At 43.0% G+C, this 27,428-nt stretch overlaps 1 protein-coding gene across 1 annotated transcript in view; it reads left to right on the forward strand.

Annotated features, from left to right (window-relative positions):
- LOC137413128 (ras-specific guanine nucleotide-releasing factor 1-like) overlaps positions 1 to 27,428 on the forward strand; it is a 152,909-nt gene that overhangs the window by 35,098 nt on the left and 90,383 nt on the right. Inside the window, exons 5-9 of the mRNA XM_078772681.1 lie at positions 9,954 to 10,033; positions 11,430 to 11,623; positions 12,234 to 12,343; positions 20,047 to 20,165; positions 24,889 to 25,052. Coding sequence (XP_078628807.1) covers positions 9,954 to 10,033; positions 11,430 to 11,623; positions 12,234 to 12,343; positions 20,047 to 20,165; positions 24,889 to 25,052 — 667 coding nt within the window. The remainder of the gene's footprint in view (positions 1 to 9,953; positions 10,034 to 11,429; positions 11,624 to 12,233; positions 12,344 to 20,046; positions 20,166 to 24,888; positions 25,053 to 27,428) is intronic.

A 27,428-nucleotide genomic window follows, 5' to 3' on the forward strand; every position in this document is an offset into this window, starting at 1 on the left:
TGTGGAGGTGCAGAGTTTTTCGGTTTTTCCAAGATGGCGGCCGAACCACGTGACCAATGACATCATCATTAACATATTGTATTCCCCATGGAGAGTTCTGTACAATGAGCCATGTCTCAATTTTTTCTATTCAGCACATTCAGAGATATGGAGGTGCAAAATTTTTCGGTTTTTCCAAGATGGCGGCCGAACCACCTGACATATGACGTCATCATTAACAAATTTTATTCCCCATGGAGAGTTCTTTACAATGAGCCATGTCTCAATTTTTTCTGTACAGCACTTTTGGAGATTTCGTGGTGCAAAGTTTTGCCGTTTTTCCAAGATGGCGGCCGACCACGTGACTGATGATGTCATCATTAACATATTTTATTCCCCATCGAGAGTTCTTTACAATGAGCCATGTCTCAATTTTTTCTGTTCAGCACTTTTGGAGATTTCGTGGTGCAAAGTTTTGCCGTTTTTCCAAGATGGCGGCCGACCACGTGACTGATGATGTCATCATTAACATATTTTATTCCCCATGGAGAGTTCTTTACAATGAGCCATGTCTCAATTTTTTCTGTTCAGTACTTTCGGAGATATAGAAGTGCAAAGTTTTTCGGTTTTTCCAAGATGGCGGCCGAACCACGTCACCGATGACGTCATCAATTGGGCACAGTCTATTCCAGGGCAAGACCAATATGTGTGCAAAGTTTGGCGATTCTACGTGCAACGGTGTAGACGCAGTGCTGCAAACAGACAGACAAACAGACAGACAGACAGACAGACAGACAAACAGATGAAAAATCGGTCAGAGACCGAGGACTTGCCGGAATTTACTTTTTTATCGGCCACTTAGGACAAATATGACGGCCGAACCACGTGACCGATGACGTCATCAACATATTTCATTCCCCATGGAGAGTTCTTTCCAATGAGCCACGTCTCAATTTTTTCTATTTAGCACCTTTGGAGATATGGAGGTGCAAGGTTTTTCAGTTTTTCCAAGATGGCGGCCGAACCACCTGACCGATGACGTCATCATCAACATATTTCATTCCCCATGGAGAGTTCTTTCCAATGAGCCACGTCTCAATTTTTTCTATTTAGCACTTTTGGAGATATAGTGGTGCAAAGTTTTGCCGTTTTTCCAAGATGGCGGCCGACCACGTGACTGATGACATCATAATTCACATATTTTATTCCCCATGGAGAGTTCTTTCCAATGAGCCATGTCTCAATTTTTTCTATTCAGTACTTTCAGAGATATGGAGGTGCAAAGTTTTGCCGTTTTTCCAAGATGGCGGCCGACCACGTGACTGATGACGTCATCATTAACACATTTTATTCCCCATGGAGAGTTCTGCACAATGAGCCATGTCTCAATTTTTTCTGTTCAGTACTTTCGGAGATATAGCGGTGCAAATTTTTTCGGTTTTTCCAAGATGGCGGCCAAACCACGTGACCGATGACATCATCATTTGGGCACAGTCTATTCCAGGGCAAGACGAATATGTGTGCAAAGTTTGGCGATTCTCTGTGCAACGGTGTAGACGCAGTGCTGCAAACAGACAGACAGACAGACAAACAAACAGATGAAAAATCGGTCAGAGACCGAGGACTTGCCGGAATGTACTTTTTTATCGGCCATTTAGGACAAATATGGCGGCTGAACCACGTGACCGATGACGTCATCATTAACATATTTTATTCCCCATGGAGAGTTCTTTACAATGAGCCATGTCTCAATTTTTTCTGTTCAGCACTTTTGGAAATATAGTGGTGCAAAGTTTTGCCGTTTTTCCAAGATGGCGGCCGACCACGTGACATATGACATCATCATTAACATATTTTATTCCCCATGGAGAGTTATTTACAATGAGCCATGTCTCAATTTTTTCTGTTCAGCACTTTTGGAGATAGAGTGGTGCAAAGTTTTGCTGTTTTTCCAAGATGGCGGCCGACCACGTGACTGATGACGTCATCATTAACATATTTTATTCCCCATGGGGAGTTCTTTACAATGAGTCATGTCTCAATTTTTTCTGTTCAGCACTTTTGGAGATATGGAGGTGCTAAGTTTTTCGTTTTTTCCAAGATGGCGGCCGACCACGTGCCTGATGACGTCATCATTAACATATTTTATTCCCCATGGAGAGTTCTTTACAATGAGCCATGTCTCAATTTTTTCTGTTCAGCACTTTTGGAGATATAGTGGTGCAAATTTTTGCCGTTTTTCCAAGATGGCGGCCGACCACGTGACATATGACGTCATCATTAACATATTTTATTCCCCATGGAGAGTTCTTTACAATGAGCCATGTCTCAATTTTATCTGTACAGTACTTTCGGAGATATAGAGGTGCAAAGTTTTTCGGTTTTTCCAAGATGGCGGCCGAACCACGTCACCGATGACGTCATCAACTGGGCACAGTCTATTCCAGGGCAAGACCAATATGTGTGCAAAGTTTGGCGATTCTCCGTGCAACGGTGTAGACGCAGTGCTGCAAACAGACAGACAGACAGACAAACAGACAAACAGATGAAAAATCGGTCAGAGACCGAGGACTTGCCGGAATGTACTTTTTATCAGCCATTTAGAACAAATATGGCGGCCGAACCACGTGACCGATGATATCATCATTAACATATTTTATTCCCCATGGAGAGTTCTTTACAATGAGCCATGTCTCAATTTTTTCTGTTCAGCACTTTTGGAGATATAGTGGTGCAAAGTTTTGCCGTTTTTCCAAGATGGCGGCCGACCATGTGACATATGACATCATCATTAACATATTTTATTCCCCATGGAGAGTTCTTTACAATGAGCCAATGAGCCATGTCTCAATTTTTTCTGTTCAGCACTTTTGGAGATTTCGTGGTGCAAAGTTTTGCCGTTTTTCCAAGATGGCGGCCGACCACGTGACATATGACGTCATCATTAACATATTTTATTCCCCATGGAGAGTTCTTTACAATGAGCCATGTCTCAATTTTTTCTGTTCAGTACTTTCGGAGATATAGAGGTGCAAAGTTTTTCGGTTTTTCCAAGATGGCGGCCGAACCACGTCACCGATGACGTCATCAATTGGGCACAGTCTATTCCAGGGCAAGACCAATAAGTGTGCAAAGTTTGGCGATTCTACGTGCAACGGTGTAGACGCAGTGCTGCAAACAGACAGACAGACAGACAAACAGACAAACAGACAGACAAACAGACAAATGAAAAATCGGTCAGAGACCGAGGACTTGCCGGAATTTACTTTTTTATCGGCCACTTAGGACAAATATGACGGCCGAACCACGTGACCGATGACGTCATCAACATATTTCATTCCCCATGGAGAGTTCTTTCCAATGAGCCACGTCTCAATTTTTTCTATTTAGCACCTTTGGAGATATGGAGGTGCAAGGTTTTTCAGTTTTTCCAAGATGGCGGCCGAACCACCTGACCGATGACGTCATCATCAACATATTTCATTCCCCATGGAGAGTTCTTTCCAATGAGCCACGTCTCAATTTTTTCTATTTAGCACTTTTGGAGATATAGTGGTGCAAAGTTTTGCCGTTTTTCCAAGATGGCGGCCGAACCACGTGACCGATGACGTCATCATTAACATATTTTATTCCCCATGGAGAGTTCTTTACAATGAGCCATGTCTCAATTTTTTCCACTCTGCACTTTTGGAGATATAGTGGTGCAAAGTTTTCCCGTTTTTCCAAGATGGCGGCCGAACCACGTGACCGATGGCATCATCATTAACATATTTTATTGCCCATGGAGAGTTCTTTACAATGAGCCATGTCTCAATTTTTTCTATTCAGCACTTTCAGAGAAATGGAGGTGCAAAATTTTTCGGTTTTTCCAAGATGGCGGCCGAACCACGTGACATATGACGTCATCATTAACATATTTTATTCCCCATGGAGAGTTCTTTACAATGAGCAATGTCTCAATTTTTTCTGTTCAGCACTTTTGGAGATATAGTGGTGCAAAGTTTTGCCGTTTTTCCAAGATGGCGGCCGACCACGTGACATATGACGTCATCATTAACATATTTTATTCCCCATGGAGCGTTCTTTACAATGAGCCATGTCTCAATTTTTTCTGTTCAGCACTTTTGGAGATATCGTGGTGCAAAGTTTTGCCGTTTTTCCAAGATGGCGGCCGACCACGTGACTGATGACGTCATCATTAACATATTTTATTCCCCATGGAGAGTTCTTTACAATGAGCCATGTCTCAATTTTTTCTGTTCAGGACTTTTGGAGATATGGAGGTGCAAAATATTTCGGTTTTTCCAAGATGGCGGCCGAACCACGTGACCGATGACGTCATCATTTGGGCACAGTATATTAGAGGGCAAGACAAATACGTGTGCAAAGTTTGGTGATTCTACGTGCAACGGTGTAGACGTAGTGCTGCAAACAGACAAACAGACAAACAGACAAACAGACAAACAGACAAATGAAAAATCGGTCAGAGACCGAGGACTTGCCGGAATGTACTTTTTTATCAGCCATTTAGGACAAATAGGGCGGCCGAACCACGTGACCGATGACGTCATAATTAACATATTTTATTCCCCATGGAGAGTTCTTTACAATGAGCCATACCTCAATTTTTTCTATTCAGGACTTTTGGAGATGTGGAGGTGCAGAGTTTTTCGGTTTTTCCAAGATGGCGGCCGAACCACGTGACCGATGACATCATCATTAACATATTTTGTTCCCCATGGAGAGTTCTTTACAATGAGCCATGTCTCAATTTTTTCTATTCAGCACTTTCGGAGATATGGAGGTGCTAAGTTTTTCGGTTTTTCCAAGATGGCGGCCGACCACGTGACTGATGACGTCATCATTAACATATTTTATGCCCCATGGAGAGTTCTTTACAATGAGCCATGTCTCAATTTTTTCTGTTCAGCACTTTTGGAGATATAGTGGTGCAAATTTTTGCCGTTTTTCCAAGATGGCGGCCGACCACGTGACATATGACGTCATCATTAACATATTTTATTCCCCATGGAGAGTTCTTTACAATGAGCCATGTCTCAATTTTTTCTGTTCAGTACTTTCGGAGATATAGAGGTGCAAATTTATTCGGTTTTTCCAAGATGGCGGCCGAACCACGTCACCGATGACGTCATCATTGAGGCACAGTATATTAGAGGGCAAGACCATTATGTGTGCAAAGTTTGGCGATTCTCCGTGCAACGGTGTAGACGCAGTGCTGCAAACAGACAAACAGACAAACAGACAAACAGACAAACAGACAAAAAACGAACAGATCAACATACTTGCCGGAAAATTTTTCCGGCAAGTAATGAAAAATCGGTCAGAGACCGAGGACTTGCCGGAATGTACTTTTTATCGGCCATTTAGAACAAATATGGCGGCCGAACCACGTGACCGATGATATCATCATTAACATATTTTATTCCCCATGGAGAGTTCTTTACAATGAGCCATGTCTCAATTTTTTCTGTTCAGCACTTCCGGAGATATGGAGGTGCAAAGTTTTTCGGTTTTTCCAAGATGGCGGCCGACCACGTGACATATGACGTCATCATTAACATATTTTATTCGCCATGGAGAGTTCATTACAATGAGCCATGTCTCAATTTTTTCTGTTCAGCACTTTTGGAGATATCGTGGTGCAAAGTTTTGCCGTTTTTCCAAGATGGCGGCCGACCACGTGACTGATGACGTCATCATTAACATATTTTATTCGCCATGGAGAGTTCTTTACAATGAGCCATGTCTCAATTTTTTCTCTTCAGCACTTTCGGAGATATGGAGGTGCAAAGTTTTTCGGTTTTTCCAAGATGGCGGCCGAACCACGTGACTGATGACGTCATCATTAACATATTTTATTCGCCATGGAGAGTTCTTTACAATGAGCTATGTCTCAATTTTTTCTGTTCAGCACTTTCGGAGATATAGAGGTGCAAAGTTTTTCCAAGATGGCGGCCGAACCACGTGACTGATGACGTCATCATTAACATATTTGATTCCCCATGGAGAGTTCTTTACAATGAGCCATGTCTCAATTTTTTCTATTCAGCACTTTCGGAGATGTGGAGGTGCAAATTTTTTCGGTTTTTCCAAGATGGCGGCCGAACCACGTGACCGATGACGTCATCATTAACATATTTTATTCTCCATGGAGTGTTCTTTACAATGAGCCATGTCTCAATTTTTTCTGTTCAGCACTTTTGGAGATATAGTGGTGCAAAGTTTTGCCGTTTTTCCAAGATGGCGGCCGACCACGTGACTGATGACGTCATCATTAAGATATTTTATTCCCCATGGAGAGTTCTTTACAATGAGCCATGTCTCAATTTTTTCTGTTCAGTACTTTTGGAGATATAGCGGTGCAATTTTTTTGCCGTTTTTCCAAGATGGCGGCCGAATCACGTGACCTATGACGTCATCATTAACATATTTCATTCCCCATGGAGAGTTCTTTACAATGAGCCATGTCTAAATTTTTTCTGTTCAGTACTTTTGGAGATATGGAGGTGCAATTTTTTTCGGTTTTTCCAAGATGGCGGCCGAACCACGTGACCGATGACGTCATCATTTGGGCACAGTATATTAGAGGGCAAGACCAATATGTGTGCCAAGTTTGGCGATTCTACGTGCAACGGTGTAGACGCAGTGCTGAAAACAGACAAACAGACAGACAAACAGACAGACAGACAAACAAACGAACAGATCAACATACTTGCCGGAATCTTTTCCGGCAAGTAACAAATGAAAAATCGGTCAGAGACCGAGGACTTGCCGGAATTTACTTTTTTATCGGCCACTTAGGACAAATATGACGGCCGAACCACGTGACCGATGACGTCATCAACATATTTCATTCCCCATGGAGAGTTCTTTCCAATGAGCCACGTCTCAATTTTTTCTATTTAGCACCTTTGGAGATATGGAGGTGCAAGGTTTTTCAGTTTTTCCAAGATGGCGGCCGAACCACCTGACCGATGACGTCATCATCAACATATTTCATTCCCCATGGAGAGTTCTTTCCAATGAGCCACGTCTCAATTTTTTCTATTTAGCACTTTTGGAGATATAGTGGTGCAAAGTTTTGCCGTTTTTCCAAGATGGCGGCCGACCACGTGACTGATGACATCATAATTCACATATTTTATTCCCCATGGAGAGTTCTTTCCAATGAGCCATGTCTCAATTTTTTCTATTCAGTACTTTCAGAGATATGGAGGTGCAAAGTTTTGCCGTTTTTCCAAGATGGCGGCCGACCACGTGACTGATGACGTCATCATTAACACATTTTATTCCCCATGGAGAGTTCTGCACAATGAGCCATGTCTCAATTTTTTCTGTTCAGTACTTTCGGAGATATAGCGGTGCAAATTTTTTCGGTTTTTCCAAGATGGCGGCCAAACCACGTGACCGATGACATCATCATTTGGGCACAGTCTATTCCAGGGCAAGACGAATATGTGTGCAAAGTTTGGCGATTCTCTGTGCAACGGTGTAGACGCAGTGCTGCAAACAGACAGACAGACAGACAAACAAACAGATGAAAAATCGGTCAGAGACCGAGGACTTGCCGGAATGTACTTTTTTATCGGCCATTTAGGACAAATATGGCGGCTGAACCACGTGACCGATGACGTCATCATTAACATATTTTATTCCCCATGGAGAGTTCTTTACAATGAGCCATGTCTCAATTTTTTCTGTTCAGCACTTTTGGAAATATAGTGGTGCAAAGTTTTGCCGTTTTTCCAAGATGGCGGCCGACCACGTGACATATGACATCATCATTAACATATTTTATTCCCCATGGAGAGTTATTTACAATGAGCCATGTCTCAATTTTTTCTGTTCAGCACTTTTGGAGATAGAGTGGTGCAAAGTTTTGCTGTTTTTCCAAGATGGCGGCCGACCACGTGACTGATGACGTCATCATTAACATATTTTATTCCCCATGGGGAGTTCTTTACAATGAGTCATGTCTCAATTTTTTCTGTTCAGCACTTTTGGAGATATGGAGGTGCTAAGTTTTTCGTTTTTTCCAAGATGGCGGCCGACCACGTGCCTGATGACGTCATCATTAACATATTTTATTCCCCATGGAGAGTTCTTTACAATGAGCCATGTCTCAATTTTTTCTGTTCAGCACTTTTGGAGATATAGTGGTGCAAATTTTTGCCGTTTTTCCAAGATGGCGGCCGACCACGTGACATATGACGTCATCATTAACATATTTTATTCCCCATGGAGAGTTCTTTACAATGAGCCATGTCTCAATTTTATCTGTACAGTACTTTCGGAGATATAGAGGTGCAAAGTTTTTCGGTTTTTCCAAGATGGCGGCCGAACCACGTCACCGATGACGTCATCAACTGGGCACAGTCTATTCCAGGGCAAGACCAATATGTGTGCAAAGTTTGGCGATTCTCCGTGCAACGGTGTAGACGCAGTGCTGCAAACAGACAGACAGACAGACAAACAGACAAACAGATGAAAAATCGGTCAGAGACCGAGGACTTGCCGGAATGTACTTTTTATCGGCCATTTAGAACAAATATGGCGGCCGAACCACGTGACCGATGATATCATCATTAACATATTTTATTCCCCATGGAGAGTTCTTTACAATGAGCCATGTCTCAATTTTTTCTGTTCAGCACTTTTGGAGATATAGTGGTGCAAAGTTTTGCCGTTTTTCCAAGATGGCGGCCGACCATGTGACATATGACATCATCATTAACATATTTTATTCCCCATGGAGAGTTCTTTACAATGAGCCAATGAGCCATGTCTCAATTTTTTCTGTTCAGCACTTTTGGAGATTTCGTGGTGCAAAGTTTTGCCGTTTTTCCAAGATGGCGGCCGACCACGTGACATATGACGTCATCATTAACATATTTTATTCCCCATGGAGAGTTCTTTACAATGAGCCATGTCTCAATTTTTTCTGTTCAGTACTTTCGGAGATATAGAGGTGCAAAGTTTTTCGGTTTTTCCAAGATGGCGGCCGAACCACGTCACCGATGACGTCATCAATTGGGCACAGTCTATTCCAGGGCAAGACCAATAAGTGTGCAAAGTTTGGCGATTCTACGTGCAACGGTGTAGACGCAGTGCTGCAAACAGACAGACAGACAGACAAACAGACAAACAGACAGACAAACAGACAAACGAACAGATCAACATACTTGCCGGAAAAAATTTTCCGGCAAGTAACGAACAGATCAACATACTTGCCGGAAAAAATTTTCCGGCAAGTAACAAACGAACAGATCAACATACTTGCCGGAAAATTTTTTCCGGCAAGTAACAAACGAACAGATCAACATACTTGCCGGAAAAAATTTTCCGGCAAGTAACAAACAGACGGAACCACAAACGCAACCGACCAATACACTTGAAAAATCTTCGATTTTGCAAGGAACAAAAAGCCATTTATGGTGAAAAGACGTTTCCTTGAGCAATGGTATATCTTGGTTCAAAATGTATTTGCTAAACCTTGTACACCCTGCAACTCTGTGATCATTGTGATTGCTGCTATTTTGATGCTTTGTTGAAGTGAAGAAGCGGCCGGTAGGATATCTCACAGGTAGTTTATTTACCTTTTGAGTTGTCTACAGGAGGGTCGATTTCCAACCCAATGATAGACGCTCACCTCGGTGCTTCGCAGGCAGAGAGTCGCATCGATGGGTGGGCCGTATTTTTAGTATGACAATTAGCCAGGGTGCTAGATCCCACATATCCTTTCAAGAAGAGTAGGCCATCACTTGCTGGAGCCCTGAGCAAATTTACATTTTGCATTGATCTACAGGTGTATTGATTGCATCAGTGGCATTGTCGTGCCCCCAGAGATAAGACAATCACGAACCTAGCTGCTGTGTATGGATGAATGAATTTGAAAGGTGAAGTACATCAATACGTCGCCACATCTAACATCTCCCTTACTTTGATCATTACAGCGAGACCATCATGTTTCTGCACCAAATCTTCTATCAAGGTTTAAAGGCACGCATGGCGAGCTGGCCGACCATTGTCCTGGGTAAGACCTCACTCTCATTCTGACTTCCTACCATGGGAGGGTTGGTATTTTCTGCAATGGTTATTGAAGTGTAATGTGCAAGGGCTGGGGGTACCGATGGAGAAGGCTCCTTGTTGTGGTAATAAATGAAAGGTTTCGTTCATTTACTAAACCCAGCCTTCAGCAGCACTGAAGCTTCAGCAGCACCCGCTAACCCTAACCCTAACCCTAACCCTAACCCGAACCCTAACCCTAACCCGAACCCTAACCCGAACCCTAACCCGAACCCGAACCCTAACCCTAACCCTAACCCTAACCCTAACCCTAACCCGAACCCGAACCCGAACCCTAACCCTAACCCTAACCCTAACCCTAACCCTAACCCTAACCCGAACCCGAACCCTAACCCTAACCCTAACCCGAACCCTAACCCGAACCCTAACCCGAACCCGAACCCTAACCCTAACCCTAACCCTAACCCTAACAACGCAGCAACACCCAATTCATTTCTGGGCCGAGTGAAAAACTCTATTTTCCAAGCATTTAGAGGAGATTTTTTTTGAATGGACAGGAAGAGAAGCACCGGGTTGACAGCTGCCGATGAAGAATGAAAAGAAGCTGCCAAAGTTTCAAGGAGGATCAATATATTTGTCTTCCTTACCCTTGAGCATCAAGTTGAACGAAGATGACGTAGCACGAGAGAGTGTTTGGTAGAGTGGTTAAAATGTATCTGCTACGATGAGTTACAGTAACAGTAACGCTTGAAGTGTACACGAGGTGGCTGCGTGCACTATTATATAGATACAGTACGGGCCTGTGTGTCTGTCATCGCTAGCTGAGTTGGCGTCACAATGCCAAAGAGGATGGAGTGCTGAGGGGAAAGGTCAAGCGTGAAGAGGCAGACCGAGACACAGGAGCAGGAGTAATGCCAGATGTTGGCAGCACCAAAACAAAGGAAAGACAATGGCTCTGAAAAACGTCTTTTGTACCAAAATTATTTTTCTACCATTCTTGATAAAAGCCCTTCAAGCCATTCAACATGATTGCAAACCCTTAAAATGTTGTGAAATTTGTGCAGGCCCAAGCAGTCATCGGCCCAAGTGCAGGCCCAAGATGTCATAGGCCCAAGTGCAGGCCCAAGCAGTCATAGGCCCAAGTGCAGGCCCAAGCAGTCATAGGCCCAAGCAGTCATATACATCGATTTAACTCGCCCCGTTATAAATCCGTGAAGGTATACGGTGCCTTTCCACCTGTTTTTTTTCCCTGATTATTGCAGTGGTAGTCTGTAGCATAGGTGAACAGGTACATAACCTACAGGGAAACACATTAATGTTTGTTTTTAACTCGTTACAGGGGTCAAAAGTTCAAATGTCCTTTATTAATCTTTTGTTGCGTGATTGCCGTCCACTGACCCCAGCTGACCTTTTTGACATCCTGCTGCCCATGCTTAACATCTACCAAGAGTTTGTGCGCAATCATCAGTTCAGCCTGCAGGTGCTGGCCAACTGCAAGCAGAACCGGGATTTTGATAAACTGCTCCAGCAGTACGAGGCACGCACCGAGTGCGAAGGCCGCACGCTAGACACGCTGATCACTTACCCCATGTTCCAGGTAGGTCACACTCGAGCATTGACCTTTGCTGTGTCTACATGAACAAACGCCTAAATACCAACGTATGTGATACGAAACGGTCATGTGTTCCACCAATCCTTTGACGTAAAAGTTTGAGGAACTTCCCTGGATGCACGTTATAAAATATTTTTGCATACAAGTGGAGGCTCGTGCAAGAGCTAGAACATGTAATGGATCAGGACGTAACCGAACAAAAGGAACAGTAGAAGGAGAGGAGGAAACGCACTCTAAAAAACCCTCTAAATTTGTATTCACACTGCAGTGTGAATACAAATTCTCTAAAAGTGAATACAATCCGTTCAATATTGGATATTAATTTTCATCACTGCACGTTAAGGTTCAGCCAGAGGACAATACAGACAAGACTGGTAAGGTATGAACGCACAAAGCCAATTAAAAAATCGTAAAATCTGTCTACTCCCTACATACAAAATAAATATATCAAATGACACACGTGTTACCCGCCCCAGCTCTCAACATGTTTTCTGTCAATCTGTCAATGAGGGAGGTGTATTTACTCACAGAGTGGTTATTTATCCGAAAGCGGAATGCCTCCTGTATTTTAACAGCTTTATCCCATTTCTGGCAGATTCCTCGATACATCGTCACCCTTCATGAGCTTTTAGCACACACACCACCTGAACATATTGAGCGAAGAAGTCTGGAGTTTGCAAAGTCCAAGCTGGAAGAGCTTTCCAGGTAAATGTCTTTCATTTGCAGAAGTCTGTGAATTTAATTGTCCATCTAATCACTATGTTTCAGTTATCCCCATGCTTTTTGAAAAAATGACGGGATATGGTAATTGGCTCTGTGTGTCAAACGGTCAGAAATCAAAAAAATGTAATTTACGGGCACATTTTAAAACATTTTTTCATGAAACTATATACTGTATATGCAATCAACATTTGGGAACACGTGAAATATGTCACGATTTTTTTGATTTTACGCCTGGTTCATGCCCCATGGGGTGGGGGAGTTAGGGTCACAGGTGTCAAGACGGGAAACAAAAATTTAACTAAAAAAACAAGACAATTAAAAGATAGCTTGACATTCCACCAGGATAGCTTGATATTAGGTCATTCCTGGTGGAACGTTTTGCCATCTTTCAACTATGCTTTACAAGGGCCTGCAAAAGTATTCACCCCCGACCCCTCCAAAGTTTCAAATTTTGATGCCACTTGAACTTATTTCATGATGCATTCAAATCAAACTTAATATATGGAGTCTTCATAAACTACTCCAAAGTGATAAAGTTAAAGAACTTAGATAAAATGTGATTAAGCTGAATTAACAGAGAATATCAGATGATTCTCAGTTGTATAAGTATTCAAACCTTTTGTTTAATTTTCAAACCTTAAGAACGCCACTCAGTTTGGTGACTCAATAACTGTCCAGGTTGCATTTAGACACTTCTGGCCTGAGTGAATGGAGAATTCCTGGCCAAGGAGAGTTCGAAGATACAGGGTATGTTTATATCTACTTGGTTGCCGAGCGCATGAGAGAAGACTGGAAGGGGTAACTGTTGCCCTAACAAGGTGTAGGCGAGAAACTGTTGTGAGCTGGAAAGGTGTCAGTTCCTGAATAATGTATGTTCAACTCTATAAACAAGAATGACTGCACTGTGGTCATAACCTGTGGCACAAAATATATATTTATCGTCTCCTCTGCCCACTCATCTCCCTCATCCTTGCTGTTGAAAGTATTATGCAATTAATCTCCGAGGGTCTTCACGGTTTGGTTCAATATCGAATCCGAATCTGACGGACAGACATATCTGGTTTCAAGCAACTTGTGCACCCATTCCGAACAGGAGTGGCTGGAATGGTTATGTTATTTTCTTCGGTGGGGTATATAGATTACAGTAGATCTAGACTCGAGCCTCAAGAACGTCGGGGTGTGTTCAGTTACCACGTTTCTTCGAGTGCTTCCCAAGTGGTTTAAGCATTCAATCAAGCACTCCATTCAAAACCGTTGATAAGGAACTGAGGGCTGGCTTGGCAAGCGTTAGCTAGCTGCTTAGTCACTGAACTCGCAGTGCGGTAATCTTCATCCAATTACAGCAATTACACGGGAGGAAGCACTCTTAAAAGATGAACAGCGCGATTAGGAAACGCACATTTAATGCGCTATTTAAAAATTAACTTGACACCTCAGTCATGTCGGCTTCCACACGGTTATTTCAGAACTAGCTGATTTGTCACATGGTCAGGGATTGTTTAACACCAATATAGGGCCGTTGAAAATTACAAACGCTATTTTTTTAGGGAAGCACATACAGGCTTGATTAAACCTTACTAATAATTTAACACTCGACCCAAACAAAGCCATTTGAAATCTGACGCAACAAAGTTGGAAAGTGTATAATCAGCCGAGGCCTATACAGCCTATAATGCATTAAGCCCACCATGAAATAAGATGGTGGCCATATGAAGTTGTTTCAGAACTATGGTGGGTGGAGTCAAGTGACAGAAGTGGATATGTTCCGGCAGCTGTCCGACCAATGGGTGCACATTTCATAAATCGACCCCAACAAGAACCCCAACAACAACTAGAACGGCACTCTGTAGAGCGCATACCTCCGCCAGGCTGAACAGTTTATGTTTTGTATCCCACTGATAGGCCGGATCTGGATTCGGACCTGAACCAAAATAGAATCGATTCGTCCTTGTCACCTAACCATCTCATCCCCCAAGTTTAGTCAAAACTCGTCCTTAACTTTTTAAATATCATGTTCTTTATCGCTTTTCGTCCGATCAATGGTGAAGAATCACTTAGGAATTAAATAATTATCGTATGCGAATCCATACTCAAATCTTCACCAAAATCGAATCGATTCTTCCTTGTCACACACCCAACCTGTGCACTAAGTTTTGTCCAAATCCGTCCATAACCTTTTGAAATATTGTGCTATGTATCGGTTTTAGCCCCATCACTCAATGGTGAAGAATCACTTAAAGATTAAATAATTCTCGTATCCGAATCCATATTGAAATCTTCACCAAAATCGAATCGATTTGGTCTTGTCACGTACCCAATCTATCCACGACGTTTCGTCTGAATCCGTCCACAACGTTTTGAGATATCCTGCTATGTATCGTTTTTGGTCCAATCTCCCAATGGTGAAGAATCACTTTAAAAATTCTACTAGCCGAATCCCAATCCGGATCTTCACCAAAATCTAATCATTTCGTCCTTGTCACAAACACCACCTCTCTGCCAAATTTCGTCCGAATCCATCCACAACTTTTTGAGGTATCTTGTTCACGGACAGACAGACAAACAAACAGACAGACAGGGGTGAAAACATAACCTCCAACCACCTTCGGTGGTGGAGGTAACAACAGCAGCAACACGAAGCTCTTGTAGACCTGCGACTAAAATAAACTGTTACATCACAGTAAGAAGCACTTATGCTCCAACCTTTAAACGCCCGTCAGAAGAGAAAATCTTTTTCTACAACCAGCTCTCAGGGAAGTATCAATTAGACATTAGAGAGTAGAGGAGTGGCGGCTGAAACCCGAATCCTATCTGGGTTCCTCCTGATGACTCCATCTTTGCTCTTTACTTCTTCTGGTTCTTTCTGATGACTACAATGCAGTATTTGGTTTTCCGTTTCATTAAAGATGAAGTCTCCGAACAGAAAGAGTCCAACGCATGGGTTGGTAAAGATACAGGTACATGGGGTGAAGTGATGGGCCACTATGGCATTGATACTTGCAACTCCCAAGGGATTATGCTATTGGGTCTGTGTTCCCGCTTTGGTCTTTCCATTGCAAGTACCATGTTCGCCCATGCAGATGTACACAAGACCACCTGGTACCGTCCAAGATCACAAGTAGAGCACATGATTGATTGCGTCATTGTAAAGAGACATTATTTGACCAGTGTCTATGATTGCCATGTCCGTAGAAGTGATACTGTTGGACAGACTACAAGCTTGTGTATGCAAGAACCAGGTGTAGAGTCCATTGCTCCACCAGGCGGCATCTGAAACAATGCAGCCTACGTCTTAATGTAGCTCTACTGCAAGCATCAGCCAAGCAACAAAAATCTTCTTCAACTCTAACTGAGATTCTACAAAAAAGCTTGACCCGTAATTACACTGAACAATGGGAATCCATTAAAGCCATTATGTACAGCACATGGAGCTAAATCAGTGCTGGGAACCCAAACATAACAGCAGTACGGATTGGTTTGACTCAAATGATGAAGCCATACCGAGTCTCCTGGACAGGAAAAGGAAGGCCTTTACAGGAGTTTTGGCCTCAGAAACACCAAAAAAACCAGAGTCCGCTACCAGCAGATCAAGCACCTATGCCAGCGGGAGCTAAGATTGCAGAATCAGTGGTGGATAAACAAGGCCAAATAAATTTAGTTTGTAAAGAAGCATGACTCTCAAAACTTCTTCAAAGCCATCAAGTTCCAATCATAGAGGAGACCTCTTGGGCTCCAACCCAAAAACTCTGCCACTGGCGACCACCTGACCCAACTCCAAGATATTCTCAACTGCTGGGAAGAACATTTCAAGACCGTGCTTAATCAACACAGAGATGTTGACAGGTCAGTCATCAATTGGGTTTCACAGAGACCCATCCTCTATGAACTGGCAGTAGATCCAGATGTGGATGAGTTGATCAAAGCCATAAGGCAGATGGCCAATTGAAAAGCCCCAGGAGTAGACGGCATTCCACCTGAGATCCTCAAGAAAGGTGTACCTGCCCTATTCAGGTGTCCATCAGCTCATTCTGTGTATCTGGCAAAGTGAATGCTTTCCTCAGGAATGGGAAGATGGTAGCATCATCACTTTGTACAAAAAGAAGTGTCCTATTATATGTGGAAAATACTGAGTTATCACCCTGCTTTTGGTTGCTGGAAAGGTTCTTGCTAGAGTGGTACTCAATCGCCTAAAGCCCCTAATAGAAGAAGTCCACCCAGAGACCCACAGCGGAAATCCGCGTAGGTCAAGTCTACATTAGATATGATGTTTGTTTTGAGACAACTGCAAGAGAAATGTAGGGAGCAGAGGCAGGGACGTGCACCTTGTTTTCATTGACCTGGTTAAGGCCTTTGACTCAGTGGAGGTGGAGGAACTACATAACATTATTGATGCCCTGCTTGATGCTTGCATGAGGTGGGGACTGGCAATTAGTAAATAATCAATAGAGATACCACACCAACCATCACAATCAGCTGGGATGATACCCATTATTCTTGGAGATACCGCATTAAAAACAACAGAGAAGTTTGTGTATTTGGGAAGCATGATCACCAGTGATGGAAACCTGGATGGTGAAATCCAGAAGAGATTAGCCAATGCAACATCCCCATTCTACTCACTCAAAAGTCGAGTGTGGCGTCGTTCAGGTCTACCCCTCAACACCAAGTTGATTGTATACCACCATGTCATATTGGCAATACTGTTATGTGGTAGTGACACCTGTGCTACCCTAAATAAACACCTACACCAGCCGGAGATGTTTCACCAGAGATGCTTACGCCACGTTATACATATTCACTGGTGGCAAAAGATCATCATTATGGTAGTCCGAGCCCATGCCAACATAACAACCTTAAGCATGATGGTTGAGGACGTCAAGACTAAGGTGGCTGGGTCACGTATCATATGCCAGACCATCGTTTCCCAAAGATAACTTTTTGTGAACTAGTGACTGGAACTTGCCCACGTGGCAGGCACAATAAATTTTGGAAGGGTGTCATCAAGGAAGACTGTTGTATAACAATGACAGCCCACACCCAGGTTCTCCAGCTCAAACGTTTAATGGCGTCTCTTTCTCCACTCCTCACCACAGCTCATACACGTCACTACCCTTTACGCCTCATCCTTTCCGGTTCATCATGCATTCATTAATATTCATGTGACTCCCAATACCACATATTTCTTTTTTGTGAAGATAACAACTAATAATGAAAAAAACCAAAGAACATAGTAAGCATGTAATTGATGGTAAATATAATGAATACTGAATCACCATACCACATATCCCATTATTCCTTTTTTCGTGAAGATAACAACTGGTAACGAAAAACAAAAAAAACATAGGAGGCATGTAAATGAAAGTAAACATGTCACATGACAAAGTGCTTGGTCCATTCAGGAGCTCGACGATGTCTGGTCCCACGACGAATACCTGAGGTAATAACTTGCGGAGGCATTTGTTGGACAGGGTTGTGTGCACTATAATTCTCAAAACCTGTCATAATTTCAGCAGCAAGTCCATTTGGGATCTGAATTGCAGGTGCGAGATGAATTGCATTCCACACTTTCCCATCTGAGAGTCTGTAGGTAGCAGGACCTCTCTGTTCAATGATCTTGAGAGGTTGGGTAAACTTGTTTCGTCCTTTCTTGTGAAGTCCAGGTTTCCGAACTCACACGAAAGAACCACATTGAAAGGTGGAAGGTTTTGCTCCCCGGCGCTTGTCTGTGTATCGTTTAGACTTCTCTTGTTTCTGTTGAACGCAGCGTCTCACATCCTCGAGTCTTGCAGCAGGTACGCTGATTTGACAGTCCCCAATGTGCAACTTGGTGTGCAGTATACGTCCATGTAGAAGTTCAGCAGGAGTCTGATGAGTTGTTGCATGTCTTGTAGCTCGATACGCTTGCAAGAAGTCAGGTACGAATGATTTCCAGGGCTTCCCTTCGAGGTTTGCAGTATGTAAACAGTCCTTAAGCACTCTGTTGAAGCGTTCTATCTCCCCATTGACTTGTGGGTAAAATATAGAACTACGGCGGTGCTTGATGTTTCTTTCCTGCAGGAATGTTTCAAACTCAGTTGAAACAAACTGAGATCCATTGTCAGAGATAAGTTCCTGTGGGTTTCCTTCATGACTGAATACTGTAGTCAGGAACTTGATAACTGTAGCAGATGTTACTTGGGACGTAGAGGCTATTTCTAGCCGCTCTGGTACGTGCTGGTATTGTATTTACATCCTGAAAGGATGTTGACGTGCCGTATGTAATCGCTTTCGCGTCCGCCATGGCTGATTCGATTTGTCCTGCCATTACAAGGGCTTTCTGCAGTGTAAGCTCTGGTTCCAAAAGCAAACGTTCACGAATGCGAGCTGCAAGGGTTTTTTCCACGAGCTGATCTCGTATCATTTCATCAGAGAGATCTCTAAACTCACAATTAACCGCAATCTCACATAAAGCAGCAATGAACTGAGCAGTCGATTCACCCGGTCTTTGTTCTCACTGACGAAACTTATATCGTTCGAAAACAACGTTCACTTTTGGCATGAAAAAGGCCAAAATTGTTAATGAAACATGAAAAGTTAATGCGGCGAGAGCAGCAGAGTACGTGTCCTCAGCAACCGGTAGAGTATAGAATAAACGCTGCCCTTCAGCTCCTAGGCAGTGTATAAGCAATGTGCACTCCTTCGCATCAGTGCGTCATCATTTACCGTCAGCATGAAGTTCTCGAACATGCGCATCCATGAGGTAAAAGGTATGGAAGGCTCACCCGGACTCGGTAGGAATGCAGCAGGTGGTGTAAGAGCAAGGTAAGCCATCCCACCTTCGTTGCCAATATGTTGTATAAAAATGACAGCCCACACACAGGTTCTCCAGCTCAAACATTTAATGGCGTCTCCTTCCCCACTTCTCGCCACAGCTCGTACATGTCACCACCGGTTACGCCTCATCCTTTCCGGTTCATCATGCATTCATTAATATTCATGTAACTCCAAATACCACAAACACCTAGAGATCTTCAATATTGAGGGGAGCTGGCATGGCCTGACACAAATAAGGCAAAGCTGGAGAGCAGCTATTAGAAAGGGTGCATTGATTGCAGAGGCTGCTGTTGCTGCGAAGGCAGCCCGGCAGCGTGACAAACGGCACAGATGGCTACAGTGTCACCCATCGTCATAAGTGGCTGTGAAATATTGATTGATTGATTAAATTTACTTAAATGTAGCATTTTTGGTAGGCAGTGAATACCTTTTGCAGACCACTGTAGGTGGGAAGCATGGGGATTTGCGATGGCATGCCGTCGACTTCGCTCTAGTTTATATTGTAAGGAGCTTATTGGACCTACTGTGACTGGGTGATTTGAGCATTTTTAACATGACTTTCTGTTTGGGATCTTGCTCTTGATTGGAAGATGGAGCTTCAGGCCTAGCTAATCAGTCATTGTGCACTTGAGAGTAACAATTACATGCATAACTGTCTCATTAAAGAAAGATGTAGGATTCAACCTCATTTGTATAGAAAACGCCTACTCTCCATACAGTTAACTATGTGTATAGATTATAATGTGTCTACTTCAGATTATAGGGTTTTGTTTAATTTGTCTTCTCATTCTGAGGGTGACATTCACTGTCAAGTACAGATTCAATTTTCGAGTTCTGAATCAATTGTTACCGATTGTCTCTTGAACCACCAGGATTATGCATGACGAGGTGAGTGAGACAGAGAACATCAGGAAGAACCTAGCCGTAGAGCGGATGATCGTGGAAGGCTGTGATGTTCTTCTCGACACCAGCCAGACTTTTGTTCGTCAAGGTTTGTCTCATAAATGCTATTAAAAATGCATTAAATTTTGGATAAGGAACCATTCTGTAGATTTTGTATAAGGAACCATTCTGTAGATTCTGGACAATAATGGAAGAGGAAGACATCTAATGGAGAACGGGTCACACACTGGAATCCAGGTGGACATGGAAAAAAAAAAAGTACAATTTGAGATGATTTGGAACCAAACTATGGGTAGTTGACAGTGTTGAACCGAGATAATGGTGAGTGATCACCTTCAAGGACTATAAGGAGAAGGTAAATTTCATCGACAAAGGTAGGACAGGTGGGGAAGAAAGAGCAAAATAATGAAGGTGAGTGATGAACCTGGGCAAAGGCAGGCAAACAAAGCTTGGGTTAATGTAGGAATATGTTCCACTTGGTAATACTTGATGGCCAGATGGAGGAAAGCACGGTCAAGGAACATGCATTTACTTGTCAGTTGTTTATAGGCCACCAAGCTGTCTGTGGTGGTAGTACACGAAGTGCAAAAGGCGAGGCATGTTCCGAAGCCCAAACACGAATAATATACCAATTAGAGATGGATATAATCCATTGCACAATGTACAAATATGTTATGTGCACAAAGCAGGTGTTAGGATGTAAAGAAAACTTGACATCATGTAGAATAACCAAGTGGCACTTTACCTTGGATACAAACTTGGGCATGTGCTGAGCACCCACTCAGACAAAAAATTCCATATTCTTCTTGACATTTTCAATCCAGGTCTTTTTTTGGCTGTCCTCTGCTTTCTTCCTCCCACCACAAGCTTTATTGCTTTCTTTATAGCTACATATTCTGACCTTTGCACATGACCATACCGATGTAGAAGTCCGCATGGACTTCTGATTCTAGTAGAAACGTCCCTCTTCTATGGAGTAGGTGAGTTATCACTTGCATCCTGTTCAAATCTGTTCTTACTCTGCTCAATGTCAGGATAGCTAGGGAACATGGGTGTTGCTGTACAATACAAATCGTGATGCACAGCAGTTTTATAATCTTTGGAATATGGAATGCTAATAAAATGAAAAACATATACGTAGCTATAAACCTTTCAGTAATCTACATTATGAATTATAGAACTTGTGTGTTCACTATGCTTAGAAAGACTTACAGGAATAAAGTTTACATTGATAATTATCTGTGCAAAGATGAAATATAGTATTTCTTAAGACCATGAAGCTGTGGTTCCATTTATCGTGGAATGTCAGGACTCCTTTTCCATGGTGCTTATGTCTTAAGGTCTGTTAAACAGATGTGAATTGGTGCCTGAATGTCTCAGTTTCTTCGGCCTCTGTTTTCCATCTTCCCTACCTCTTGCGGCTTCAGAGACAGCCCAACCCTGCTTTCATTATTCTCAAAATACTATAAAATAACCAAAGTTAACTCAGACAGCAGAAGAGATCATTGGATGTCATGCTGTGTTTCTTGGCTGTGTAACTTGATGTCTTTTGGTGCCGGCTATCGTATTCTCTTGTTTTACCAACTAACTCTTCTCCTATTAATAAATATGTAATAATCGTTGCTGGTGTGTATGGACATTTGATCTGTGCATATCTCCGTCACCAACCAAGTTTCCGCTTCCTACTTTTCTCTCCACTCTCATTGATTTTTAATCTCTTCCTGGTTTCTGAGCTTGGAATAATTTCTTTCCAAGACAATCATTTATCCATCGTATCATTCTCATCTCTGTTCTTTTTACATCTTTGATCGGCATTGCCCACATTCCACTTCCATACATCAATACCAGTCTGATACAGGCTACTCAAACTTTTACACATAATGGAATTAATGTTTCAGTGCTTCATGATACCACATAATCGTCTCCACTTATTCTATGCTGACTTTATTCCTGATCAAATGGCTAATTCTGCTCCTTCTGATTCCTCCATCATGTGTTCGAGTTCACAGAAACTTTTCACATTTTCTAAATTTAATTCTGAGCTCCAGAGCATTTCATTCTGTTCATCTTTTTTCTCAAAATGATGATCCTCGCATCATTTACATATGAAAATCCCAGCTTTTATTACCAAGTGTCCAGTGACACCACTGCATATCTCTAATACTGCCTGCATGGAATTGAATTCTGTTCAGCTCCTTTTCTGAATATTGTGCAAAGCCATGAGCCGCTTTCTTTCCTTTCTTCTTGTTTTCCACTCGCCATAACCTTAGTTTTGTTTATTAGATACACCCACTCCGGTAGGGAGTAGCCTGGAGGGTGGGGGATGGGGGAGGGGTGGGGGGGAGGAAGGATGAGTGAGGAGGGGGGCGGGAGATAGTGGGGGAGGTAGGGCAAATGTATTTTGTACCGTGGCCAATAATCTCTCCTATCTGCGGCAGGGGTCAGTAAACCACTTGCACTGTGGCACGTGTACAGGCTAAAATCACAAGTCGCCTCTGCCCCCCTCACAGGGTGGGTGGGATGGGGTGGGTTGTGTGCCCATGGCCTGACCCCGAATACTGCTAACACTAATGCAAAATCTAGTGGAGATTGACCCAGCCGTGTTTTTTTCTATGATTTTCAGACATATATGCTGAGAATCAGTTTATTATCGTAGGATGTTGACTCGTAAACCTTTCTTCTCTATGACACTTTTCCATTATTTTAAACATCTCTTTTACTTGTTTTTCCCTTTGGCATTGTCAAGTGTGAAGTCATCAGCACACAATAACTCACATGTGAATCGCAACCTTTCATTCTTCATCAATTCTACCATCACTATTACAAACAGAACAGGACTTAAAAGTGATCCCTGGTGTAATCATGCACCTTGACTTCAAACATTTCAATGCATCCTATGATGGTCCTTACTGGGATTCTTGATTTTTATACAATCCCATGGACCATGACTACTTTTCTCATTTCTTCAGACGCGAGTTATCTTCAGAAAGCCCATTCAACAACTCCTCTTGGTACTTTACTTGATAATATTGTTACGGTCCGCGGATTAGATGTTATTTTTACCGAGCGGTGGTGTAACCGCGGCCGAACAGTTGTTCCCTGACTAAAACCCGATTTACCCAAACGTTGGCCGTATCGCGCCACAGCTACTCAATCGGGAAAACTCTAAAGCGACCGAATGCAAAGAGGAAGAAGACGTACAGAAGAGTAACGGGATTTATTATTATTTACACACACAAGCAAAAAGGAGCAGTCACGATTATGTACAGGGACATGAGACGCAGGTGACACAGTGAAAATTACTAGCTTATACAGACTTAGTTACTACCCAGGACAGAACAAACAAAGACGACTCACATGGGGAATTGCAGAGTGGATTGACTGGAAGGAGGTGTGTGGCTGGAGGGGGAGGACGGCACGGAGCTGGCTGGAGCTTGATCCCGCACGGGACGTCGGGCTGGACCTCGACGGCCGCTGATGCCACCGATCCTGTCGTGTGCGCGGGATCACGGGTCGGATCACGGGTCGGATCACGGTCGGAGCCGACGCGCTGGTGGGGGGTCTGGCGTGACGGGTTCTCTCCTCTCTCTTTCTTTGTCCAACCACTCTTTCTCCAACGCAACCACTCAACGCAACCACTGACCACCCCTGACGACCAACTCAGCTCTTGTCATGGACCTCTCTTTTCAGACTCATCTCCTCGTCTCAGTAAAAGCGCATCTCTCGTCTCAGTAAAAGCGCATCTCTGCTGACGACCCAGCTCTTTCCTTTGTACTCGTCTCTCCTCTGTAAAAGCTCATCTGCTTGTCTCCTCTCTCTGTCTAATCTGCCTGGGGAACGCCCCGCAGCGGGTTATATAGGCCCCGCCCCTCAACCTTTGCGAACCTCCCCCAAACGCTCTTCCTCCGCCCTCTCAAACCAAACCCCTCTTGCTCGGTTGGTTGTTCGGGGCTGGCTCACTCCTCCCCTCTATGACGAGGTGGAGACACGCCCTTCTTCTCCGACCCTGCCTCGTGGTCAATGGCGGCAATTGGAGGGGATGTAATTGGCAATGGCAATTGAGGCCTGGCAATGACGAAAGGGGAAATGGAGGTTTTTGGGAATGGGAATGAAGGGAATTTACTCTTATTTCACTCGGTGCAATGGAGTATTTAAATTAATGGGAGACACAGCCTTACTCTAAAACACATAATAAGATATAAGCTACTGAACAAGGGTTTTATCGGGTCCTGCAATGTGGTGTTTATGGAATAACTACCGAGACGCCCTTTGACCTTTACACTACGGAGGTATTTACAAGGAATCATTGCATTTTACAGAGGGTGATCTTTACAACAATTTACACTACAACAACAAAAAAAAAAAACCATTCTCATATCCACAACAATATGGTTTCTCCCAGTCAAAGGGGACCTCCTGTTATTATTGTAAGCACCCTTGGTGAAAGAGAAAAACATTGCTGGCTAACGATGAGAGAAATGGTGCTACCTGTGTACACTATCTGGGGATGTATGCTAGTGAGAGTACTGGTCTACCTTGACTCTTGATTACAGAGAACTTGTAAGAAGGGTGGGGTTCTATATTGTAACAGATAGAATGTACATCCAAGGAGACGGTCTTGATCTCATATGTGTGTTCTAATTAATTATATGATTTGTGTCAGCAGAGCAACATGTTTCGCATTGAGTGGCCAGGGGAGATGCCAAATGGATTATCCTCGATTGTCAAAGCTGACTTACACAGAAAGTTATAAATTTTCTCTAATTCAACCGTGAACGTTGAACTACAGTTTAATTGCATTCTGCATTCAGGTTCCCTCATACAACTGGCCACTGCGGGAGAGCGCGGGCGATGCGGCCGGGGGAGACTTGGCTCGCTAACGGCTCGTCGTGAAGGAGAACGTCAGTGCTTCCTGTTTTCCAAACACCTTCTTATCTGCACACGAACATCAGGAGGAAAACTCCATCTTATAAAGGTCCACAGCCTATGATTGATGCACAACATGTCGTTTCCTTGGAGTAAAAATGTTACATATTCAAAAAACGTTCAACGGAATTTGACCAACAAAGTGAATCCAAATTAAAGCATTGGTGACACGAATGGCAATTATTATAACCGCCATTGATAATTCAAATATAACTAACTATACCAAACCAATTTTTTGATTTGTACACTTTCACTGTTGCTACCAGTAGGAATTCCTCAATAACAGTCCTTTTTTGCCTGCTTGTTACTGCAGGATAACCTGCAGTGTCCTATGTGATGCCGCTGAAAGAGATATTATCCAACATAAAAAATAGAGGTATTATGGAATTGCAAATATGCCAATTTGAAATATTCTGTTAAATAACTAGAATATATATGGGCAGGCAGGCCCTAATGATGCCGATACCACTTCAGCAGAGCAAATAATGCAAGGCAGACAGTAGAATACAGACAATTGGCCCTGTATGCATATCACAGGGAAATGAATGTGATTATGTTTATCACCTGGTCATAAATATTACCATACCAGTACCAAATGGGATTATACATCCTAAAATGATGTAAAAAGGTTAATAAAACTCCATTTATTTTATAACTGAGAGAAGAATATTCCCAGGATTTTTTTGGTATTCTACAAGGCTCCAGGCTCATGGAGGAACTCAACTACAAAGGGCAGCAGGTTTACCACCATGGATATTGGGGAAGGGGAGTAGCATGTTGGACATACACAATTTGATGAAAGGAAAATTAACAAAGAAACAATGGTCTGGAGAGGAACAGACTGGGAAAGAATGGGGATGGTTAATAGAGATCGTGGAGGTACATGGGTAAGTGGATGAGTTCGTGACGGGCAGCACATTTGAAAGTAGGAAGTGAGGACAAGACAAGAGAATGGACACAGGGAGGCAATTCCACGATTGGGAGAATAAGGAGAAGAATGAATGCAGGTGGGCAACCAACTTGATCTTTGGGAGGGTGAGCAGGTGATGGTCTGTTGAAGATACAAATGTGCATGACCTGGGGTGGCTTGGGAAAGGTAGAGGAAGGAGAGGACAGGAGTAAGGCCATATTTACAGTGCATTCAGAAAGTATTCAGACCCCTTCACTTTTTTCACATTTTGTTATGTTGCAGCCTTATGCTGAAATCGTTTAAATTCATTTTTTCCCTCATCAATCTACACTCAATACCCCATAATGACAAAGACAAAACAGGATTTTAGAAAGTTTTGCAAAGTTATTTAAAAGACAAGTCAGGAGAGGACGATGGTTCACGAGCGAGCGATATTCAATGACAAAGGACAGACTATAACCGAAACAGGCCCGGACAGGCCAGGCCCGGAAATGTCAAAACGAAGGTTACTGACCTTGAAATGAGATCGAAAATAATGTATAATCAGTTATGAGGTTAGTTAGCTACACAATACCGAAAATTCGGTTCGATTCCGACAACTTTGAAACTTTGACCTTTGTGACCTTCAAAGGTCAAAGGAGGAAGATTCTGAAATTTGTTGGAAAACTTGTATTTCATGATGTATGTGATAATATAAGATCATGTACGACATTTCACCCTATCAGGAAGCGAACAATGTAATAAAACCATCAGAAATCGAGTTTTATAAATTTCGTGACCATGTCACCTTGACCCTGGGGCGAAAATGAAAAATCGAGCTCCGGGGGGCTAGACACATGACATTAGGCACTGGCCTAACCACATACCGAAACCCCTGTCAGATTCCACCAACTCCCTCGGAGAAGATGTAGCTTGAACTCGATTACCCCCTAAAAAGACATCTTTTTTGGGCGTCGCTCCGCCCACAATGGGCGCAATACGCCCGCTCTAGGCAGGCCACAACTAGATCATGACATCAACTTCCCACCCAAGCTTCATCAAGATCGGATGATATCATCGGGTAGTTATGCTGCGGACAGACAGGCAGACAGACAGACACACACCCATGACGAATATAGTGGTCACTCTGTTAACTCGTGAACCAAAAAAACTGAAATATCACATTTACATAAGTATTCAGACCCTTTGCTATGACACTTGAAATTTAGCTCAGGTGCCTCCCATTTCTCTTGATCATCTTTGAGATGTTTCTACACCTTGATTGAAGTCCAGCTGTGGTAAATTCAATTGATTGGACATGATTTGGAAAGGCACACACCTGTCTATATAAGGTCTCACAGCTGACAATGCATATCAGAGCAAAAACCAAGCCATGAGGTCGAAGGAACTGCCAGCAGAGCTCAGAGACAGGATTGTATCGAGGCACAGATCTGGGGAAGCCTACAAAAAAAATCTCTGCTGCATTGAAGGTTCCCAAGAGCACAGTGGCCTCCATAATTCTTAAATGGGAGAAGC

This window comes from Myxine glutinosa, chromosome 2 (genome assembly GCF_964187855.1).
Source record: "Myxine glutinosa chromosome 2, kmMyxGlut1.1, whole genome shotgun sequence".
NCBI lineage: Eukaryota > Metazoa > Chordata > Myxini > Myxiniformes > Myxinidae > Myxine > Myxine glutinosa.